Below are 20,393 nucleotides of genomic sequence, written 5' to 3'. Positions count from 1 at the left end.
TTCCTTAGGGGACTTTTACACTAATACATTTGATTCTGTACACTGATCACTGCTATGCCATAGCATAGCCGGGATGAATGTAATCTGCGATCTTCTGATAGAGCCTGCCTAATCGGACTGCACGGAGGTAAGCAGTCAGGCAGTGCCATCGGGACCCCCGCAGACACCCTGTGGGTGGTCCCGATTGGTAAGTGACCAGAGATGCTCCTGTCACTTACACTTAAACCTGTCATTACACTTAGGCCTGTCATTGAGGATGATGGCCCTGCTACTGATAGCAGCAGGGAGTAAAAAAATGATCATCGTTCCATTGACGTTTGAAACATGTGAATTGAAATCCTGGGACCTTTGCAAGGTCATTCCGCAGGAAGGCTGCATACTGAGCTTAAAGGGGTTGTCCAGCGAAATTTTTTTTTTTTTTTTCAAATCAACTGGTGTCAGAAAGTTAAATAGATTTGTAATTTACTTCTATTTAAAAACCTCAAGTCTTCCCATACTTATACACTGTTGTATGTCCTGCAGGAAGTGTTGTTTATTTACATTCAGAAACAGTGCTCTCTACTGACATCTCTGGCGGAGTCAGGAACTGTCCAGAGCAGCAGCAAATCCCCATAGAAAACCTCTCCTGCTCAGGACAGTTCCTGACTCTGCCAGAGATGTCAGTAGAGAGCACTGTTTCTGAATGTAAATAAACAACACTTCCTGCGGGACATACAACAGTGTATAAGTATGGGAAGACTTGAGGTTTTTAAATAGAAGTAAATTACAAATCTATTTAACTTTCTGACACCAGTTGATTTGAAAGAAAAAAAGTTTTCGCTGGAAAACCCCTTGAAACTGTACAGTTGTCAGCTTTCATTGTAATGCTATACAGATCACTTTCCAGCAGCCTCCTCCTTATCATCATCATTACAGATAGAACAGGAAGTCTCAGCTTAATTTTAGGTCAAGTGGCAAGACTGTAAAATTAAAGTAGTAGTAAAATGGAAAATTTGAAAAAAATACCAAAAATTCTTTAAAGATATATTTTACACACAAACTTGATTCAAACAACAGGTCATTTTTAGATGACACATTCCCTTTTAAAGCGGTTTCTCTTCGATCCCATGACAGCACTTCTTTTTACAATATTCTTATACTAGCCAGCTAGTCACGGCGTTCGGATCATTTTCTAAGCGTGTTGCGTTTTTCACTTGGACCCAAAAGTGGAGAAGACCATGCTTTAAAGAATACAACAATGCTCAGGCAAGAAGGAACAGGTGGGGTGACTTTAATTTGGTGCCGGTGGCTCTGGATTGGTAGACGGCAGTAGCAGGCAGGGATCAACTGACCCTATACATCCAGAACTATGGCCATAGGGTTTATTGCAGCAGGTATCAAAAGAAAGATCCGATGTAGGAAGACATGAGGACAACAGAGATGAGAAGCCCTGGGCCAAGCATGGAGTACAGCAGAGAAGTGGAGCAGGAGTGGGACCTAGATGGAGCCACCAAGGGTAAGTATGAGGTCGCCTCTGTTATGCCCATGGGCCCTAATAGGCTGTATAGAAAGGATTGTCCAATATCGCTGAAGCTACTAGAATGTAATAACAAGAAGTGTTGTCATGGGAACAAAGAGAAAAACTATTCCCACTGGAGTATCTTACACCTCTTATGAATTTTTTTTCTATCATTTTGTTGGGTTTTTATATGTTTTATATGTTCCCTTATACTAGAGCTTTCACTGCCGCTTCTATTCCCATAGATGTGAGGATTTGTCGGGAATCCTTGTTTCCGATCTTTTTATGACTTGTTATACACTGATATTTTTGTCTCATGTCATCACGCCATCTTTATATCTTTGGTTTCATTGCTGGCACGGACACCGTCAGTCACATACTGTACTCATGAGTTTGTTATTGTATATTACAAAAACTGCTGCAATTAGCTTGCATTTATCTGGGATGAAACAGATTTGATTCATGTCATTTGGCAGAAATATATTTGGCTTTCTAGCTCTTGAATTTAATCATAATTTTGCGAGTTCTAACCACTTACTGCCTGAAATGTTACATAGCGGAGGTGAGTCACGCTTGTACGTAGCTGAAGGTGATGATACCTCCGTTAGGAGTTTGCGTGTTTTCTTATTTCATCTTATTTTTTTTTAATAATGATGAATTTTGTGCGAGATTTATTTGGGATTACATGATTAGTCAAAGTCTTAAGCTATAATAAAATTCCAATTTTATTCATTTTTATTTTAAAGAGAATATTATTATTGGAAAATGTATTGTATTTTTATTACAGTTTACACATTAGCAAGTTTTTGGTGTCCTACTCTATATACAATTATGTTAATTAACCTCTTCATGTCCACTACATATATACATATAAATAAATATATATATGTGTGTGTATCTGTATGTCTAACTGACGATGCCCCATGCAGTTGCAACATATATGAACATTAATGGCACGGATGTCTGCCATTAAAGGGGAACTCCAGGTAGAGGATAAAAAAAATGAAGCTTCTGGAGAAGCATAATGCATTACCTGTCTATCCCAGTTTTGAAACTACCAAAAATCCATTTGTTTGGGGGGTGGGGGTGGGGGGGGGAGTTTGCTCGGTTTTGTGTTTCTGTTCTTCCTGGTTTGGCATTTCCCAGAATGCAATGCTTTCCCTCATGTGATCATCACAACCCCCACCCATCACAATCAATAAAATTAGTGCAGCAGCTGCTTCTGTTCGGTCAGAGATGGTGAATCAGTCAGGGGATTGGGTTATCCAGCCCCGCCTCCTGTGACATCACGCCCCACCCGCTCTCTGCATCATCAGCAAACACACACAATGTCAGACAGAGGCATGGAAGATTTGTCTCCTGGGGGGGATAGCAGCAGGAGCAGGAGACAATGTGAATTGGCACAGAGGCCATTTTTTTCACTTCCTGGATTTCTATCAGCTACCAGTGTGGCAGAACTGTACAGATACGGTAATACATTGTATAGACACATGTATATAACTATTAATGTACTTTTAATAGAAAACAAGTTTTTCTTATACGGAGTTCCCCTTTAAAGGGATAGTGCGGCACTAAACATTTATTCACAAAATAACACACATTACAAAGTTATACAACTTTGTAATGTGTGTTATGTATGTGAATGGCAAGAACAAGAAAATTCAGCTCACCCATGTCCTTAAACCTGTATGTGCCAACCCTCGGTGGAGCACGGATGCCGATGGGCCGACTCCCATCCGAGAATATAGGTACAATTGTGCAAAAACAGCAATGTAAATCCAGCTCCAACCAGTGCGATAAAAATCTGAATTTATTCAAAAAATACATGGTTAAAATTACATGGACGTCCACACAGGGGAAAACCTGTTTTTCCCCTGTGTGGACGTCCATGTAATTTTAACCGTGTATTTTTGAATAAATTTGGATTTTTATCGCACTGGTTGGAGCTGGATTCACATTGCTGTTTTTACACAATTGTATGTATGTGAATGGCCCCCTTTCATGTGTTTCCTCCCACCCACGCTAGACCTGGAAGTGTTGGTGCATTATACGAGGGACGGATGGAGCGTTCGGCCGGCCTCCCGAAGACGACGTCATTGTCCCAAGACGGCGGATGGGGGTCGACACGAATGCGGTAAGTATAATGCACCAACACTTCCAGGTCTAGCGTGGGTGGGGGGAAACACAGGGAAGGGGGCCATTCACATACATAACACACATTACAAAGCTGTATAACTTTGTAATGTTTGTTATTTTGTGAATAAATGTTTAGCGCCGCACTACCCCTTTAACACCTTAAGCCCGAGATCTATAATTTTCAAACTGTAAATAAACAGTGGATGTAATACAAGGCATGTTTGACATTTGCATTCATTTTTTTATTATTCATCATGCTTTAAAACAAAGCTATACTTACTTGTATCAAGGTCCAGTCTCCTGAAAGCAGCTGTATAACAGCTATACTAACTTGTATCCAGGTCCAGGTTAAGTCTTCTGCTGGTTGAAAAAAAAGAGAATAAACACATGAAGTCCCAGCCAGTACACAGAGTCACGGCCCAATGTGTCCATCAATCAAATGACTGCCTTCTCTGTGAGAGTGTAGATGACCAGGACCTCTATTGTTTGGTCTCTTCTTTTCAACTAACACAAGACTAATGTAAAAATATTCAGGAGACCAGACCTGGATACAGTAAGTATAGCTGTTGTATAGCTGCCTGCAGGAGACTGGACCTGAAGACTGTAAGTATAGCTGTTATATAGCAGCCTTCAGGAGACTGGACCTGGATACAGTAAGTATAGCTGTTATATAGTAGCCTTCATGGGGAGACTGGACCTGGATACAGTAAGTATAGCTGTTATATAGCTGCCTTCAGGAGACTGGACCTGGATACAGTAAGTACATCTGTTATATAGCTGCCTTCAGGAGACTGGACCTGGATACAGTAAGTATAGCTGTTATATAGCAGCCTTCAGGAGACTGGACCTGGATACAGTAAGTATAGCTGTTATACAGCAGCCTTCAGGAGACTGGACCTGGATACAGTAAGTATAGCTGTTATATAGCTGCATTCAGGAGATTGGGCCTGGATACAGTAAGTATAGCTGTTATATAGCAGCCTTCAGGAGACTGGACCTGGATACAGTAAGTATAACTGTTATATAGCAGCCTTCAGGAGACTAGACCTGGATACAGTAAGTATAGCTGTTATTTAGCTGCCCTCAGGAGACTGTACTTGGATACAGTAAGTTTAGCTGTTATATAGCAGCCTTCAGGAGCCTGGACCTGGATACAGTAAGTATAGCTGTTAAATAGCAGCCTTCAGGAGACTGGACCTGGATACAGTAAGTACAGCTGTAATATAGCAGCCTTCAGGAGACTGGACCTGGATACAGTAAGTATAGCTGTTAAATAGCAGCCTTCAGGAGACTGGACCTGGATACAGTAAGTACAGCTGTTATATAGCTGCCTTCAGGAGACTGGACCTGGATACAGTAAGTATAGCTTTGTTGCAAAGCATGATAACTTAAAATAATAATTCATGTAACTTACAAAAAGGAAAATGCTTTATTTCACATTCCCTGTTAATTTAGATTTTGAGAGCTATAATGACAACAACAATAGTGACTGATCAGAACCCCTACAGAACCCCCTTTACAAATAAAAATAGGTTTAAAAAAAAAAAATCAAAAACCTATTTGGTAAAAACTGTAAATAATGGCTCATGTGTGTGTGTGTGTGTGTGTGTGTGTGTGTGGGGGGGGGGGGCTAACATAAAAAGCTGTCACTTTCTGCGTCTGATATAATTTTTCAGCTTAACTGTATAGACTGGGACATGACAGCAGAGTCATCTTAAAATCATTGGAATATAACAGAATACAGCATATTCTATAATAAAGTATACTATCAGAAAAGAAACCACCATTGTCTGAAAGCCGAGTAGAGTGCTTGGCTATATCTACCAGGTTTATAGACTCTGAATGGACTGAATCTACTGACACTCCATTTGAGTGAAGACCCCTGTTATAGGGATTGTTGTGGGGCCCCCAGCAGTCTTACTACCTCATATGAAGGTGATCAATGTGGATTGTTTATAACTGAACTTCTCCTTTAAATAAAAGCATAAGCAGCTCAGACCTAGGTCTAATGTGTTTCTCTTATGTTTAGTTCTGCTTTAACTTTGTTAAACATAAAATTGCAGTGGAAAATCACAATAAATTTACTTTATTTCTCGCCAGGACCCTTTTGCAAATCAACATTACTGAATGTGCCTCCATTCAATGAAATGCACATAGCCGAGGCATTAACTTCAATCACATGTTTAATGAGGATGACCAAGTGATAATTATACTTTATAGAAGTGATTTGCTGAAAATGAAAGTCAAGAATATTGGTCGGAAATAAGCCGGTTTATCACATATAACCATTTATTCTCAGGGAAGCAAAGATAGCTGGAAGATTTCTTTTATTTTTTATTTTATATTTTTTACTGCTGTCTCAAACCTTCTCTATCAACTCTTCAGAACCACATGGGTATTGCTCTTTTATCTGCTCTTTATGTAGATTTGGTTTATATCTTTTATAAATTACTATTTTATTAGGTATCACTAATAAACCATTATACTAGAACCTTTACTGAACAACCAAATGATGTTGGCTTGGGGTGGACATAGCATGCGTATGTGGGCTCTATATTGTATAATAGCCAGATTGTCATGAGATGTGGTCATTGAGCTCTGTTGTTGGAATGTACGACCAGGGTGAATAGGTAGGGATGACACAACAGTAGGCCTAGTGCTAGGCCCACCAAATGTCCCTACCTACCTACCCATCCGACCCTAGGTGGTCGGTGACAACTGGTCGACAGTCCCTTCCTAGGCCAAATTGCACACTGAGACAAAGCAAACAAACAAACAAACAAACAAACACTAAGAATGGTTGTACAGAATTGAGTCAGAAAACCAAGCGGGTCAGTACAGTACCAAACAAATTCAGAAAATCCAAAACAGCAATCCAGATAAATGCCAGACTAGCTTTGAATAAAGAGATAGGCGTATTCTTATGTGATGTCAGAGTCTTGGTCCAGAGCGTGATTGGACCAGTCCTCTGACATCCAAACCACACAGATCACAGACTGGTAAGAAAGGAATATGAGTGGTGAACTGTCAATTACAACTAGCTTAATCATCTGCAGTCCAAACAAAGTTAGCAGGTGAAAGAGACAGGTGTGGTTGAATCCAATCAACACAGCAAAGAGTGAAATTGAACTGCTCTACCTTGTGATACTGGAATTCCTTACTTCATATGCACAGTAGTCATAAGCCTGTCTTAAATTAAGCCCTGGTCCCAATTACCCTGCCGGATTTACTAAGAGGCGTATGCCTCAGACCTGCATCTGGGCCCAAGCTGATCAATGGTAGATTTCTGTAATGATTTACACCTGCCGCCTCCCTGGCTGCCCATAAGGAAAGCAGGGATACTGCTTGTGCCTAAAGTAACGTCAAAAGTTTGCAAACCTGGCGAACCAAATTTTTGAAAACTTCACTAATCTCTAAGTCTGAACACCAGACTATGTTACTATGTTTGTATTGTCAACTAGCACAACTTTATTATTATTAATTCTCTTCCAGGGAATCTCGGCAGGGTGGATTTTATCTCGGATTTTGAGTACGACCTCTTTATAAGGCCTGATACCTGTAACCCTCGTTTCCGCGTCTGGTTCAACTTCACTGTTGAGAATACTAAAGAGTACCAAGTAAGCAAAAAATGATAGTATTGATCCCTTCTCGAATTTCTGCATTCAGTAACCAAAATGTGTCTGAAACTGCGATTACTGTGCTCTGAACTCTCAAGATGTCTTTAACTTTGTTGTTTTTTTTTTTTTTTTTTTACAATGGATTGACTCAAGCTGCTCATCTTATATCATAATCAAAGAGTTTGCAGAAAGTTGTCATGTCAATATTTGCTGAATTATCTAAAAACTTTGCTTACACTGACTTTTTTATGCTGTTTGGATACTCTTGCACTTTTTTTTTGCTATTTAACTGGAATGAATAGCTCGGATCGATACTTGATAGCATATAACAAATACCGTACTTTGCTTGCAATTTTTTCTCGTTTGCTTGACATCTTGCTTTGTGGCAGTTTTAGCTCTAAAAATTGATCTTGTTTTAATGTGTTAGGCAGTAAAAAGGTAGTTGTACATGACCTTCAGCCAATGTGTGCGCCCTTCTAAGACTCATTGTGAGATGGCTCCGAATAGAAACTTCTAATGCAAACACCTGGTAGAAACTATACTACGGCTTGGGTTCCATGATATTAGTTTACAGTGACGACTATGACACAGTACTTTTCTATGAGGAAAAAAAAGTTTGTGACCATTGAAAACAAATCCGACCATGTAAAAAAAATTCTGATGGTCACAAAGTGAATTGCAGCTTTTTCTTTTCTATAGGAAACCATTAAAGTCATGTCCTAGTAACCTTATCATTTTACTACAGCTTGGAGGCATTGCTGTGCCTTCATGGTGTTCTAGTCCCAAAAAATAATTGGAAAATGTATTTGAAATACAATTGATATGCCATCGCCTGTTCAGATCTCAATGCGGTCTTCTGCCTGTAAAGTACAGCCGAGACTATGCTTTTGGCTATGATTCAGTATGCATGTTTTCTACCAATCTGAACTCTGTCTTATTCCAACACTTAATCTACAGGTTCCACCATGCCCGTCTGGTTTCTTGTACTAGCTGCTCCTGGACTGGAGATGGTTTAGACTGAGTAGTGATGGATAGTTGTCTTCTCCACTTATCTCCCTTCCATGCCACTCTGTGATCTGTGTGGTGTAAATGTCAGAGGGTGGGTCCTATCAGACCCTGTACCACAACTTTGGGATCTCATAAGAAGTCCACTTTTGCTCTTGGATCTTGCGTGCAATAGGCTCTTGCAGTTAGAGCTGGTGTTTATATTTGATTGCTTGGTATTCTGACCTTTTTGCCTGTCCTTCCGACCTCCATATTTGCCTGCTGTACTTCTACTGTTCTGCTTTGACCTCTATCTGCCTGACTATTCTTTATGGTGTTTGTCTGTCTTGTCTCATTATGTGTTGCATTATGTGTAAGCGACCATTGCCTAGTTGTTGCCAACCATTTAGAGTCAGACTGGCAAATGGGCAAGGACAGTCTGGGGGGGGGGGTCTAGCACTAGGGCTCACGCTGTCTGTCTGTTCCTGTATTTCATCCAGGTCCCAGGTTTTCTTAGAACAATACAGCTATATTATTTATTGTAAAATGGAAACTTTGTTTTTTATTTGCATACAATCATATGAAGTAAAAGAGGGGACATATCCATTGGGGTTAGCTGTTAAAATTAATGCTATGTTCACACAGTGTATATTTTAAGACAAGAACGTCTGCGCCATCAAATCTGCTGCAGATCCTGTACATGTGAACACACCCTTAGGGTGCCTTCACACCTACCGGATCCGCAGCGGGTCTCACTTCTGCGGATTCGTATCGAGAACCGCTGCGGATCCGGTACCATTCACCCCTATGATAGCACATACTCGCAGCGGGATTGACATCCCGCTGTGAATATGTGTTTTAACCCCCGCTGTCCGCAGCCCCGCCGCCGCATCCCGCATCCCCGGCCGCATCAGCCCATCCACGGCGCATCCCCCCATCCCCGGCCGCATCCTGCAGCCCGCCGCCCGCATCCCCCCAACCCCGTCTGCATGGATCGGAGCCGGCAGCCTCACTGCAGCCGCGCTGCCGAGCAGGTACTGTATGCTCTCGGTGGCGGGCTGCAGGATGTGGCCGGGGATGGGGGGATGCGGCCGGGGATGGGGGGATGCGGCCGGGGATGGGGGGATGCGGCTGGGGATGGGGGATGCGGGCTGCGGCCGGGATGGGCTGATGCGGCCGGGGATGGGGGATGCGGTGGCTGTGGACAGCAGGGGGGGGGTTAAAGCACATATTCACAGCGGGATGTCATAGGGGTGAATTGATACTGGATCTGCAGCTGATCTCGCTGCGAATCCGCAGAAGTAAGATCTGCTGCGGATCCGGTAGGTGTGAAGGCACCCTTAAGGAATATTTCACCAAAACAATTTCACATTCCTTCTCCAATTACTCCCACGAAGTTTAAATGGCTCTAGAGTAGATGCTCCTTCTATTCCAAGTGGAAACTGAATTCCACATTCTAGTTGAACCCAAACAGCCTTAAAATTTACCATTCATCCATTGGCTAGATATTTTTTTTTTAATGCAGTATCCCTTTAGTAATTTTGCTATACTCTCAAGCTGCTGTTTTTTTTACCTACTGTGTCTTCCCAGAATAAAAATGCTGGACCAGTGTAAGCTGCTAAAAGATTATTATTGTATTTGGTGCTAAAAAAAAAACAATTTTGCGTAACCAATTTTGTGATTTGACTGTTAAAGCAAAGAGAAGATCATGTTCAACATTGTTTATTCAGTATCTTTATCGTCTTTTAGTAACCAGGTTTTTGCTTTGAGTTTGCCTTCTGTCTTTTTGAGTCTTCAGGTTGACATCTATCATACAACCATGACAAGGTCGGAGCAGGCGTCAACACTGTCAGACCTCTGATTTTCAATTTTTACTGTGGAAAAGCTGTTGTGCTAGGAAAGAAGAAAAACGTGATTATATTTACAACTGAATAATGTAAAGTGCTCACCAATAACCTGATAACGAAGGCTGAAACTGTAGATTTACTGCACTGTATACGTGATACGTATACGATGGCTTAAGCCTCAGCTCCAAATGCACTTTGTAACTCATGTTAATGGAACCAGAAATTATGCTTTTTTTTAAATTGTCCTTACTTCTATCCCATCTAAATCCTTTCTCCCACAGAGCCCCTGCCCCCCCCCCCAATATCCACTAAGTCCCTGTCACGTTATCCCCACTTCTTCTTCCCACAGAGCCTCTGCCACTATTGATTCTTCCACACATGTCCCTCTATAGGGTTCTTTATGCCCCCCTTCCCCTTATCCCCATAGAGCTCTGCTGCTCTCTGCTCTACCACCCCGCTCCCTCCGTTGACCGGTGGAGGTCTATAAGTCCCGGCCACCCCAAAGACGTTCTTCCCTGCAGTAACTTCCTCCTCTTGGTTTCCACAAATACCCCTCTTGGAAAACTTTGTGATTGTGGTGTCCTTATACAGTAGTCTAGGAAACCCATTGATGATCTGTTCTCATACATGAACATCTCACAGTCAGAACTATTACCTAGTCAACTTCCAGCCTGCATGAAGCAACGCTCTGCAGTTCAGAATTTTCCAGGCTTGCAACCACATCCAGGGAGAGGTTCGGCTAAAGGTTTCGAAAGTGATGAGCGTTCATCCACTTTGGGCAGGGTGTGTGTCACTCAGACCAATAGCAGGGCCAGGAAGAAAAGACTGTTAGCTTTACCTGTGATAGCTCTTTGCTTGCCATGCTTCACCAGGACTTTCTGTGTATTACATATTGTGTATCGGACCTTTGGCTTTCTTTCCCTGACCTTGGCTTGTCTCTTGATTTTGTACTTGGCAACAGACTGTGTGTCTGACCTTGGCTTGTTTACCGTTACTTCTTTCTTCTGATTTAGTACTGCATTGTCTCTCTTGGCGTTGACCCATGGCTCGGTTTCCGACTTTGGCTCTGTATATTGATTTGTGGCATATACGTACCTGTTTGTTTCTGACCAGGAGTGCTTTACCATTGTCAACTTCTGACGGCCCCTGTATGTAGCAATGTAGTGCAAGATCGGCAAGCAGTCAGGGACAGAGATTGTGGGCGAAGTTAGGGCTCGTGGTTACCCCTGAAGGGACACTGAATGTCTCAGACTTTATTCATTACTGGACGTCTCTGAGCACCGTTTTTGGATAGTGCAGACTCAAAAGTACCATATCCCATTGCCTTCTTTTTTTCTATACATATTATACACTGGCCCCTGTTGGGAGTAACTCGTGTCTAGTGGTGCAGTCAGTTCGGCAGTCCTTGCCTGTGCTTTTCTATACCTGGACCACATCCTGCATCGGATCTAGGCTCCAAATTGGAATGGCCACTGTACCCCTGACATGCTGAGAGCCCAAGGGGCAACCAGATGAATATTTTTCTATCCATCTCCCTAAGGTATCACAGGACGTGCATGGGCCTTGTTTTTTCCTCCTCCATTTTTCTAATGTGTCAAATAGATGCCCGAAAATATAAATTCTGGAGAACCCCTTAATTATTTCTAATGATGAGATGCCATGGTAACATCTTCTTTCGGGCTAGTATTAATACTCTTTATCATAGACCTTTTCCTTGTTATTTAGTTATACTGCTAAGTGAAGACCATGACCCTTACTGCTGATGGCTCCAAGTCACGACACATCTTGCTCTGTACAACCTGTAATACTCTCTGTACATGTCACATCTCACCGTATACCCTGTGCATGACTGTTCTAGGAACATTCTGGGAAATGCCACAGTGGGCAGTGTGAGAATCACTTCACAGAAAACTATTGATTGAGATTAATGTCTGTAGAGATGATACAAACACTAGTAAACAAATCCATGAAGATGCAGCAGCCACACATCTACCGGTGGATATACATATATACAATGTATTTGGGTGACTTGGCAGGAACATTTGGTGCCATCGTCTGTCTGTTTGTCCATGGAGCTAGATTTTTAATCTTTTTGATGACGGTTAAAAAGTAAAAAATGTTCTTACCTCAATGGCTACAAAGTATAGTAAAGAATTATCCAATATTCTTCAGCAATGGTCTCTATCTTTTGCTCTACAGCTGCTGTAAAACTATAGCTCCCAACATGTCCTGCCAGTCGAACACAGCAGATTATTCCAATGTTAAAAGGACCTGGCGACAATCTGATGTATGCTTTAAGGAAAACAAGATGAAACATAGTGGATATTATCATGTCCAATCCCTATTTCAACCTAAAGATGGTTTAAAGTTATAGTTATATCATTAACAATTCTATTTAGCATTAAAGGAGAACTCCGGGCTGGGAAGGGGAAGAATGTAAGAAGCAACATGCTCTCACCTCCCCCGCTGCTGCGCTGGTGCCGGTATCCAGCTGCTCCACTCTCCCACTCCTGGCCGCTTCTGGGTCTGAGTGGGGACCTGCTGCGTCATGTGTTTGGCCCACACAGCCAGTCAGCAGCCATTCCGGGACCCTGCTACTCCACACTGATGAGGGGCAATACCCCAAAACAGCTGTCTGTGGATGGATATCTGGCGTTGTATTTCACTTGTCATGTCACAGTACTCATAACTGATTTGAAGCAAAGGGGCCACCCTGGTGTTTCCCTATTTATGTCCTATTACTCCCAACTGAGTAGGACTTAAGGTGCTATATATCAGGGTGGTTTCATGTCCTCCTCACTTGGAGGCTCCCCTTAGCATTGGGTTTCCTTTCCAGCTGGGATATTTGGCTATTCTTGTGTTTTGAATCTTGTGACTGAGGCTCCACGGACCCCTTTCTTTGCATATTCATAATTTTTAGGGGGAAATATATTAATGGAGACTCTTGTAGGAGTACTCCATTGGATTTTTTTTTTTTTTGCTGATCTCCCTGAGCTCAATGATTGATGTGTTTTGTCCAGCCTTGGGATTTTTTTTTTCAAATGGCAGGGCACGAGGGGAACATAACAAACAATACTAAATCAGCTCTTCCCATGTCTCTCCGGTGCTGGATCACTATTCCGAGACCCTAACCAGCTCCGGGATGTCCAGCAGAAGCCGATGTCACAACCTAGCTGATGGAGTGGCTGGGGCGGGACCTGGCTCCAATCACTGATTGGCTGAGCTTGTTGTCCATTAGCTGGGATGGGTATTTTATTAACTTGGGAGAAAATGCCTTCAGATAGGGTTCCCAGGGTCGGTCCCATCCCAGGCATGGGGAGAGATAAGTAAAGGTTGCTTGTTATTTTTGCCCCTGCCACCTGTCCCATCTTTGCCAGGGCCGGACTTCCCCTTTAATTAGCCTCTAATCATGTGAACAATGAAATGCAACAGAACTGAGGGTAGAGGCCTGTTAGAGGTCACTAATTCAGCTTGTGGTGCCCAAGTTGTCATTGCCAGAGAAAGACAACACAGGTAATACATGAATAAGTCTCACAAAGGAGAATAAAGCGTATGCATAGGAGCCGTTCCGCCTTTGATGAATAAAGCGGAAGACATTAATGATCATATGCATATTCCGTGTATTGATCTCTCCATACCCACCGGCTTAAATTGTAACCATTCTCTTTATACACAGTGATCTACCAGGCAGTGATAAAAAATACATTTGCCGTTCACAGCTGTCATAATAAAATCCCTGTAAGCGCCGTCTCCACTTTTCATTTCTATACGCTGCTTACTCTGTGGTAGAGAACATAGATATAGCTCACCTCCTTATAATGAACACTCTATGGTGTTTTTTTTTTTTTTTTTTTTAACTCTAATTTTCATTTTTTACGTTCCATCTTTGAAATGTGTGCTCATCTCCGGCTATTGTCCTGTTGCCTGGCAACCTTTAAACCATACCTTTGTGGGGTGACAAAGAGCTTAACATGACTCCGTGCGTTTTCTATCTGCTCATGTTACAATGCACTAATCGTATTCACTAGGAGGCATTATTAACAGAAAGCTGGGAAAGAGTTATTATGAGCGGGGACCTTTGATTGTGAATGCTCGCACTAGCTGATAGCGCCATGCCAAAGGACACGAGAATTCTGGGAGTTTCCAGAAACCTTAACTTTTAGCTGACAGCGAAGAATTGCCACTTGGTCATGGTTCTCAGTAGCGTCAGTTTTTCAGAAGTTATTCCTCATTTAAAACCTGTAAAAAAAATGGTTATGATAAGATGGTTACAGTTTGTCAGAAAGTTTTAAGGCCCTATTACACAAATCGATTATGGGCCGTATTTGGCCGATTATCAGTCATTATGGACGATAATTGTTTTGTGTAATAAAAGGCAATGATCAGCCGACTTGAAAGATGTCGGCTGATTGTTGTCTTTCAACATGTTAAAAGACAAACGATGTGGGGAGCAATGATCTGTCATTGCTCTGTGTAATAGTCGCTGCTATCTCCTCTGGGCTCCCCGCAGCTGCCTGTGGCCCCCTGCACTTACCCGCTGGCTGTCGGCGCTGACACCATTCTCTCACTGTCAGCCTGTCTGGCGGGGGGAGGAGCCAGTAAATGCCTCTCTGCCTGTCACTCATCCCCACAGAGCGTGCTGACAGGCATAGAACGGTGACTAGACACGGGTGCTCGCGGCCAAGTATCAGCAGCTCGCGGCCTTGATAAATCTCCCCCAAAAGAGTTTAGTGATGAGATATGGGGGCACTTCCCTGGTAAGACAGCTCTGGAGAGGTTTGTTAGGCTAAAAAAAAAATGGCCACTACATACTGGAGGGGTTTCAACTGCATGTGGTGGTCACAATACAGCCCTGGGGAGACAGTCTGCCTCCTGGAAGTGGGGATAAGAGTAAGAAGAACTACCCCCACCCCCTCCAGAAATGAGCCCCTGGGGAGCAAGCATCAAGGGAGCAATTTAAGCAATATAAGTCAGGTGGTCTTAAAGGGAAGCCCGCCCCCGCCCGACCCTCTGGTGGAGCCCCTTATACTTATCCCCCTCTCGAAGACGCGGTCCCGGACCCTGTCCCACCACCGAGAAATCCCTGCCTCGGGGGTCGGGCGGGCTTCACCCCGGCAGCTGGGGTGACAGGTCCCCTTTAAAGAAGAAGTCACTTTTTTATATTAATTTTTCAGCTAGTCAGCCAATATATATAATTCAGCTAGTGTTACATAATTAAAGTGAATGTATGACTAGGTACACATAGCTTTGTGTTTTTTACATGAACAGATCGATGCCAGCACAGGGTACCAGTGGGACAGTCATTTTTTTAAAACCACCACCCGATTCCAACTCACGGCGCTTGTTTATTCACAAGCACTAGACCGGCATGAAGCACTGGGGGCGGGCCCACTGGCCCCCAGTGTGACAAAACCCCCTCCTTTCTGTGACGCGACTCCACTAGAAGCGATGTACCTAGTGGTACATTCACTTTAAGGTGTTAATTTTTATCTGAAAATTCCTCTAATAGTTTCCTTGAGTTGAGTCATGTGATCTCATTATGACCCTGTGGAAATTACCAGGGTTTTTGTGCTCTCAGTGGGGGTCACCATTTTACCTATCAGATCTTCCTATATAATGAAGCTACATGGACTGTTCCACACAAACTCTTCACAGAAGGGGATACAGAATGTCCCATCAGAGTTACTGGTACCATATTTTCCAGTGTATAAGACGACTGGGCATATAACACAACCCACAACTTTTCCAGCTAAAATAAAGAGTTTTGGATATGCTCGCCATATAAGACTACCCCCCTAAAATTCACACTAAATAACAATTAATAGAAAAAACATCAGAAAGCAGCGTGGTCTGAGAGGCAGAGACGGCGGTACAGCAATACTGGTAGGATACAAGGGCGGCCAGACGGGTGGGAGAGGTGTGTTATTCTGGGCACAGCGCCACTCTACCACATCTCTTTTTTCCATACCCCGGAGCCTGCAGCTTGCTCTGCCCTTTATACGGTCTCCGCATATGGCAGGGATGTGGCCGTTTTTTTAGTTCCCCCCACTGTATGTGGCGACCACAGATTCTCCAGTCCGGTTCCAAAGTTTTTCAGCACCCGCCCTATAAGATGACACCTGGCGTATAAGACGACCCCTGACTTTTGAGAAGATTTTCCTGGGTTAAGCAGTAGTAAGAAAATACAGTAATTATACAGCTCCAGCCACACAATATAATGTTAACTGTATACTAATAGAGTGATCAATAGAAATAAGGATTATTTCACTGTACTCCCAGCAGGCACGGATAGTTCTGGCTGTAGCTGCCCATGTGATTCTGTGCTGATGCATCATGGGATTGATAGCAGATTTGAAATTGAAATCAGTTTGAAATGTAAAAAGATAATAAAAATGATGACTGACCAGAGATCACATGACCCAGATACAGCAATGAGGCAGAGCAGGGATGAAACAGATGACACTGCAGGGATAGTGATGACATGTATGCAATATATGGGCCAAAAAAAGAGGAGAAATGGAGGCATGATGGGTGTATAAAGTCTTAATAAAATGCTCATGTGATTTAGCCCCTTCTTTCTTATCAATGTTCTACCCTGCAGTTCTTTAGTTTTCTCCAATCAAATGATACGGTCTGGGAAGAGATGAGAATGTATGTGAGGGGGGATGGAGATGTGGTGGGAGATACCATGTACTGTATCTGGAGAACGCAGGATATTTGCTTCTGCTTTAGTCTACATGAAAGGAATGGTTTCACTATTTTGCCTGACTTGTGAGGTCTGTTTTTATTATATCTCCGCTTATAATCTTTTTTTTTCATCTCTTGCAATTTCCGTCAAGACGAGACCTGCTTGAATTTAATCTATGCTTAGACCTCATTTAGAGTTTCGTGGAACACACAGTAACTGACTTAGTTGTCAGAAAGACTAGATTTAACTTCTTCGCCTCTGGAAAAAGCAATTCATCTGCGTTTTCCAAGGGTATTTTTTTTATTCTTTTTATTTATTTTTATTTTTTCTCTATTAAGTTCTTAAACGCAGATCTCGTAATCAATGTTTTGTGGATTGTAGTAGTAGATAGAGTAAAAAAAGGACAAGGAGAGACAGGAGCATTACACCTCTCACCTATGGCTGACACTAATGCCTCTTGGCTACATTTAAAAACCAACGCCAGGATGTTATATAATTTGATCAAACCATACTGCCCCATGTACCATGTGCAGGTCCCCTGGTTCACATGAGTCCCTACACTAACTCACCACCGTGTCAGTCCGCGTTTGCTAACCCCGCAAAGCGAGCACAAACAGGGAAGGGAGGCCATAGCACGGTCTTGCAACCCCAATGTCACAGGACCGAACCCCATGGGCCCCCCCAAACCCAGCAGGCACCGTCGGCGGAGAAAGATGCCACCAAGCAACACAAGTGTGAATATGGTCCTATCACTCACCATTGCTCATGCAAGTAGAATGGGAAGAATAGGAGGTACTAGTCATGTGTGCACAGGTGCCTCCTGCTGATGGCGGTCATACCAGGAGGACTGCTAACACTCAGGAAAGAGAAATGTAAAATATGAACAAGGAGAGAAAGGAGGGCTGCACTTCACATCTATGGCTGACACTAATGCCTCTCGGCTACATTTAAAAAAAAAAACAACAGGATGTTGGTATTGATTTGATCAAACCATATTGCCTCATGTACCACGTGCAGGTCCCCTGGTTCACATGAGTCCCTACATTAGATAGAGTAAATTGTAAAGATTAGCTAATAGAATAGCTAATAACAAGTATGGAAGGAATTGTTAGTCTCACCATGGGCAGCAACATATCAAAAGTTATGTTTGAATGGAATACCCCTTTAAGACTCCTAGCTAATGCTTGGTATGATGGCTTGTAGACCTGACTATAGAATGCAGAGACTATAGATACAGCAATACATTGACATGGAACCATTTGTTCAGTCTAAAGTGCATATAGGACTCGGTTATGATTTCTTTATTGTGGATAAAACAGAGAACAGATACAAAGGAGACCCTGATGTGATTGAATGGGAGAGAACGTGAACCCGGTGAGGACACACAACCCGACTGAAGGTTCAGGCATTGGGGGCTATAAAGACGAGCTCTGTCATTGTTGTCGCATTGTGTCTATGTGTTTCCTTTCTCCATTTCTGATAGAACTATTGATATTTTTAGAGCCGCGCCATTCTCTTTTTATATCATAGTCAATAAACAGTTGTGCTCACGGCCGAAGCTATAAGGATGAATATAAATATAAATGCATTTTTGATGGTAAACTTTAAAGTAAAGCAAATCCATTTATTGCATTTATTTTTACTACATGGTGGTGAATGCTTTGCAGCGGGTTTAGGGGGGAAAAAAGTGTTTTCACAGAAGGCAATTTTCTCAAGGAACAATGAAAGCCGCCAAGGATAGAGCACAAAGACTTACTGCCATGGACTTGTTCTGTATAGTGAATAAGACTAATGTTTTGGTCTGGGGTGGAAGGTTTCATTCTTTATCAAGAGCGGGTCATTCCGATTCATGTCGCAGTATGTCATTGGTTCCTTATACTATTCTGCTGGTACGCGCACTGGTCGAGTAGTAAAGACTTGTCCAACATTTCAGCTAATTCTGCACAATACAAAAGAAATACGTCATTGCAACATGCTAGTGAAACCATGAAAAGGCTGCAGCGCACATCACAACCACTGGGTGGACACAAAGGGGGACATTTATTAATGACAGGGGTGTACTCCAGGGAGAAGGTGCAGAATTGCCCCTCTGCCTGGCGTATGCTAGCCATATCCCCTGCTCGCCCAATAGGTGGGTAAGGGGGTGCAGTAGGACATGGAGGAGGCGTGCTTGCAGGAGTAAATCATGGTAGAATTCTACACCTGCTAAGGAGCAAGTGTAGATTTCTGCACACGCCGTAAGGGAGGGGCAGCTAAGGCCGGACTCACTAAGTGGTGTAATCCGGCGGGGTAATTGGGGTTGGGGCTTTATTTACGACTGGTGTAAGAGTAGCATAAACATTTTCCAAAGACGGTCATCTTGTGCGCTTGGCTCCGGAAAGGTAAGGATGGACACATCTGTACTTTCCAAGATAAAGTATTGTTTTATGCCTTATATCCATTTTATGTGATGCTTGAGGTGAATCACGATGTAATTTATTCTGTAAATGGTGTAAGATGATCATCCCATTGGTGATCTTAAGATTACATTTTAAAAAATTCCTAAAAGACAATTCCTATCAATACAGGAAACCAACACAAACATGGAGAGAACATCCAAACTCTTTGCAGATACAGCTGGTTTTCTATTTGGATGAGTGAACCCCTCCCCAGGACGCTCATGTGGCGTAGAGTATTGACATAGGTCACCTTTATGAGTCAACTCCTTAAAGGGGTTGTCCAGGCTGACCCTACTTTACAGGGAGTTGAGTGTTAAAAAATGCTTTTCTGCTTTTTTTGTATAGTGCCAACTGATTCCGCAGCACTTTACATACTGTAGTTTGCCAATTTTGTAAACTGTCCCCATTAGGGCTCACAATCTAAATTCACCTATCTGTATGTTTTAGATGTGGGAGGAACCCGGAGTACCTGGAGGAAACCCACAGAAACATGGAGAGAACATACAAACTCTTTTGAAGGGCTTGATGCTCTGGCAGCCCAGGGAATGTTATCTATTGCCATGCATATAATACTTTATTCCCACTCTTCACTTAGTATTCTACCTACTGGAGCAGGGTCTCCGGTCATTGACAGGAGTCTCTGCTTCTGTACATGCATTCTGTTACATCAGAATATTTTACTACGCCAATAGAATAGTGTAATAAACTACTAGAGTAGCGCACTGCATGTTAGTAACTGTTACATCTGTAGTGTCATTTTATTATATCTTAGGATAGAGAGCTTATTCTTTGATTCCAAAACTCCACATCTGCTGTAAATACATACATACAAGCTTTAAATTTCTGTCTGCCTGCAGCCACCACTAGGGGGAGTATGGGAGCTTACTGTGTACATAGTAATCTTCTCCTGGTGGCAGCTAGAGCTACAGTATTATATTCCAAAGAATTTAGAGTTTGGAAAAATTGGGGGAAAAAACTCCAGTACTATTTTTAAAGAGGTACTCCGGTGAAAATCTTTTTCTTTCAATTCAGCTGGTTTCAGAAAGTTATATTATATATTAGTTATAAGTTATATATTTGTAATTTACTTCTGTTTAAAACTCTCAAATCTTCCATTACTTATCAGCTGCTGTATGTCCTGCAGGAAGTGGTGTATTCTTTCCAGTCTGGCACGGTGTTCTCTGC

The 20,393-nt window shown here is 42.5% G+C and overlaps 1 protein-coding gene across 1 annotated transcript in view; it reads left to right on the top strand.

Moving 5' to 3' along the window:
• The window catches only part of AGBL4 (AGBL carboxypeptidase 4), a 642,192-nt gene that overhangs the window by 109,225 nt on the left and 512,574 nt on the right, over nucleotides 1–20,393 (top strand). Inside the window, exon 3 of the mRNA XM_069981925.1 lies at nucleotides 7,127–7,251. Within this exon, the coding sequence (XP_069838026.1) occupies nucleotides 7,127–7,251 (125 nt within the window). The remainder of the gene's footprint in view (nucleotides 1–7,126; nucleotides 7,252–20,393) is intronic.

Source organism: Dendropsophus ebraccatus, chromosome 8 (assembly GCF_027789765.1).
Source record: "Dendropsophus ebraccatus isolate aDenEbr1 chromosome 8, aDenEbr1.pat, whole genome shotgun sequence".
NCBI classification, from domain to species: domain Eukaryota; kingdom Metazoa; phylum Chordata; class Amphibia; order Anura; family Hylidae; genus Dendropsophus; species Dendropsophus ebraccatus.
The sequence above is the reverse complement of the archived record's forward strand: the minus strand, read 5'-3'. Positions and strand labels throughout refer to the sequence as shown.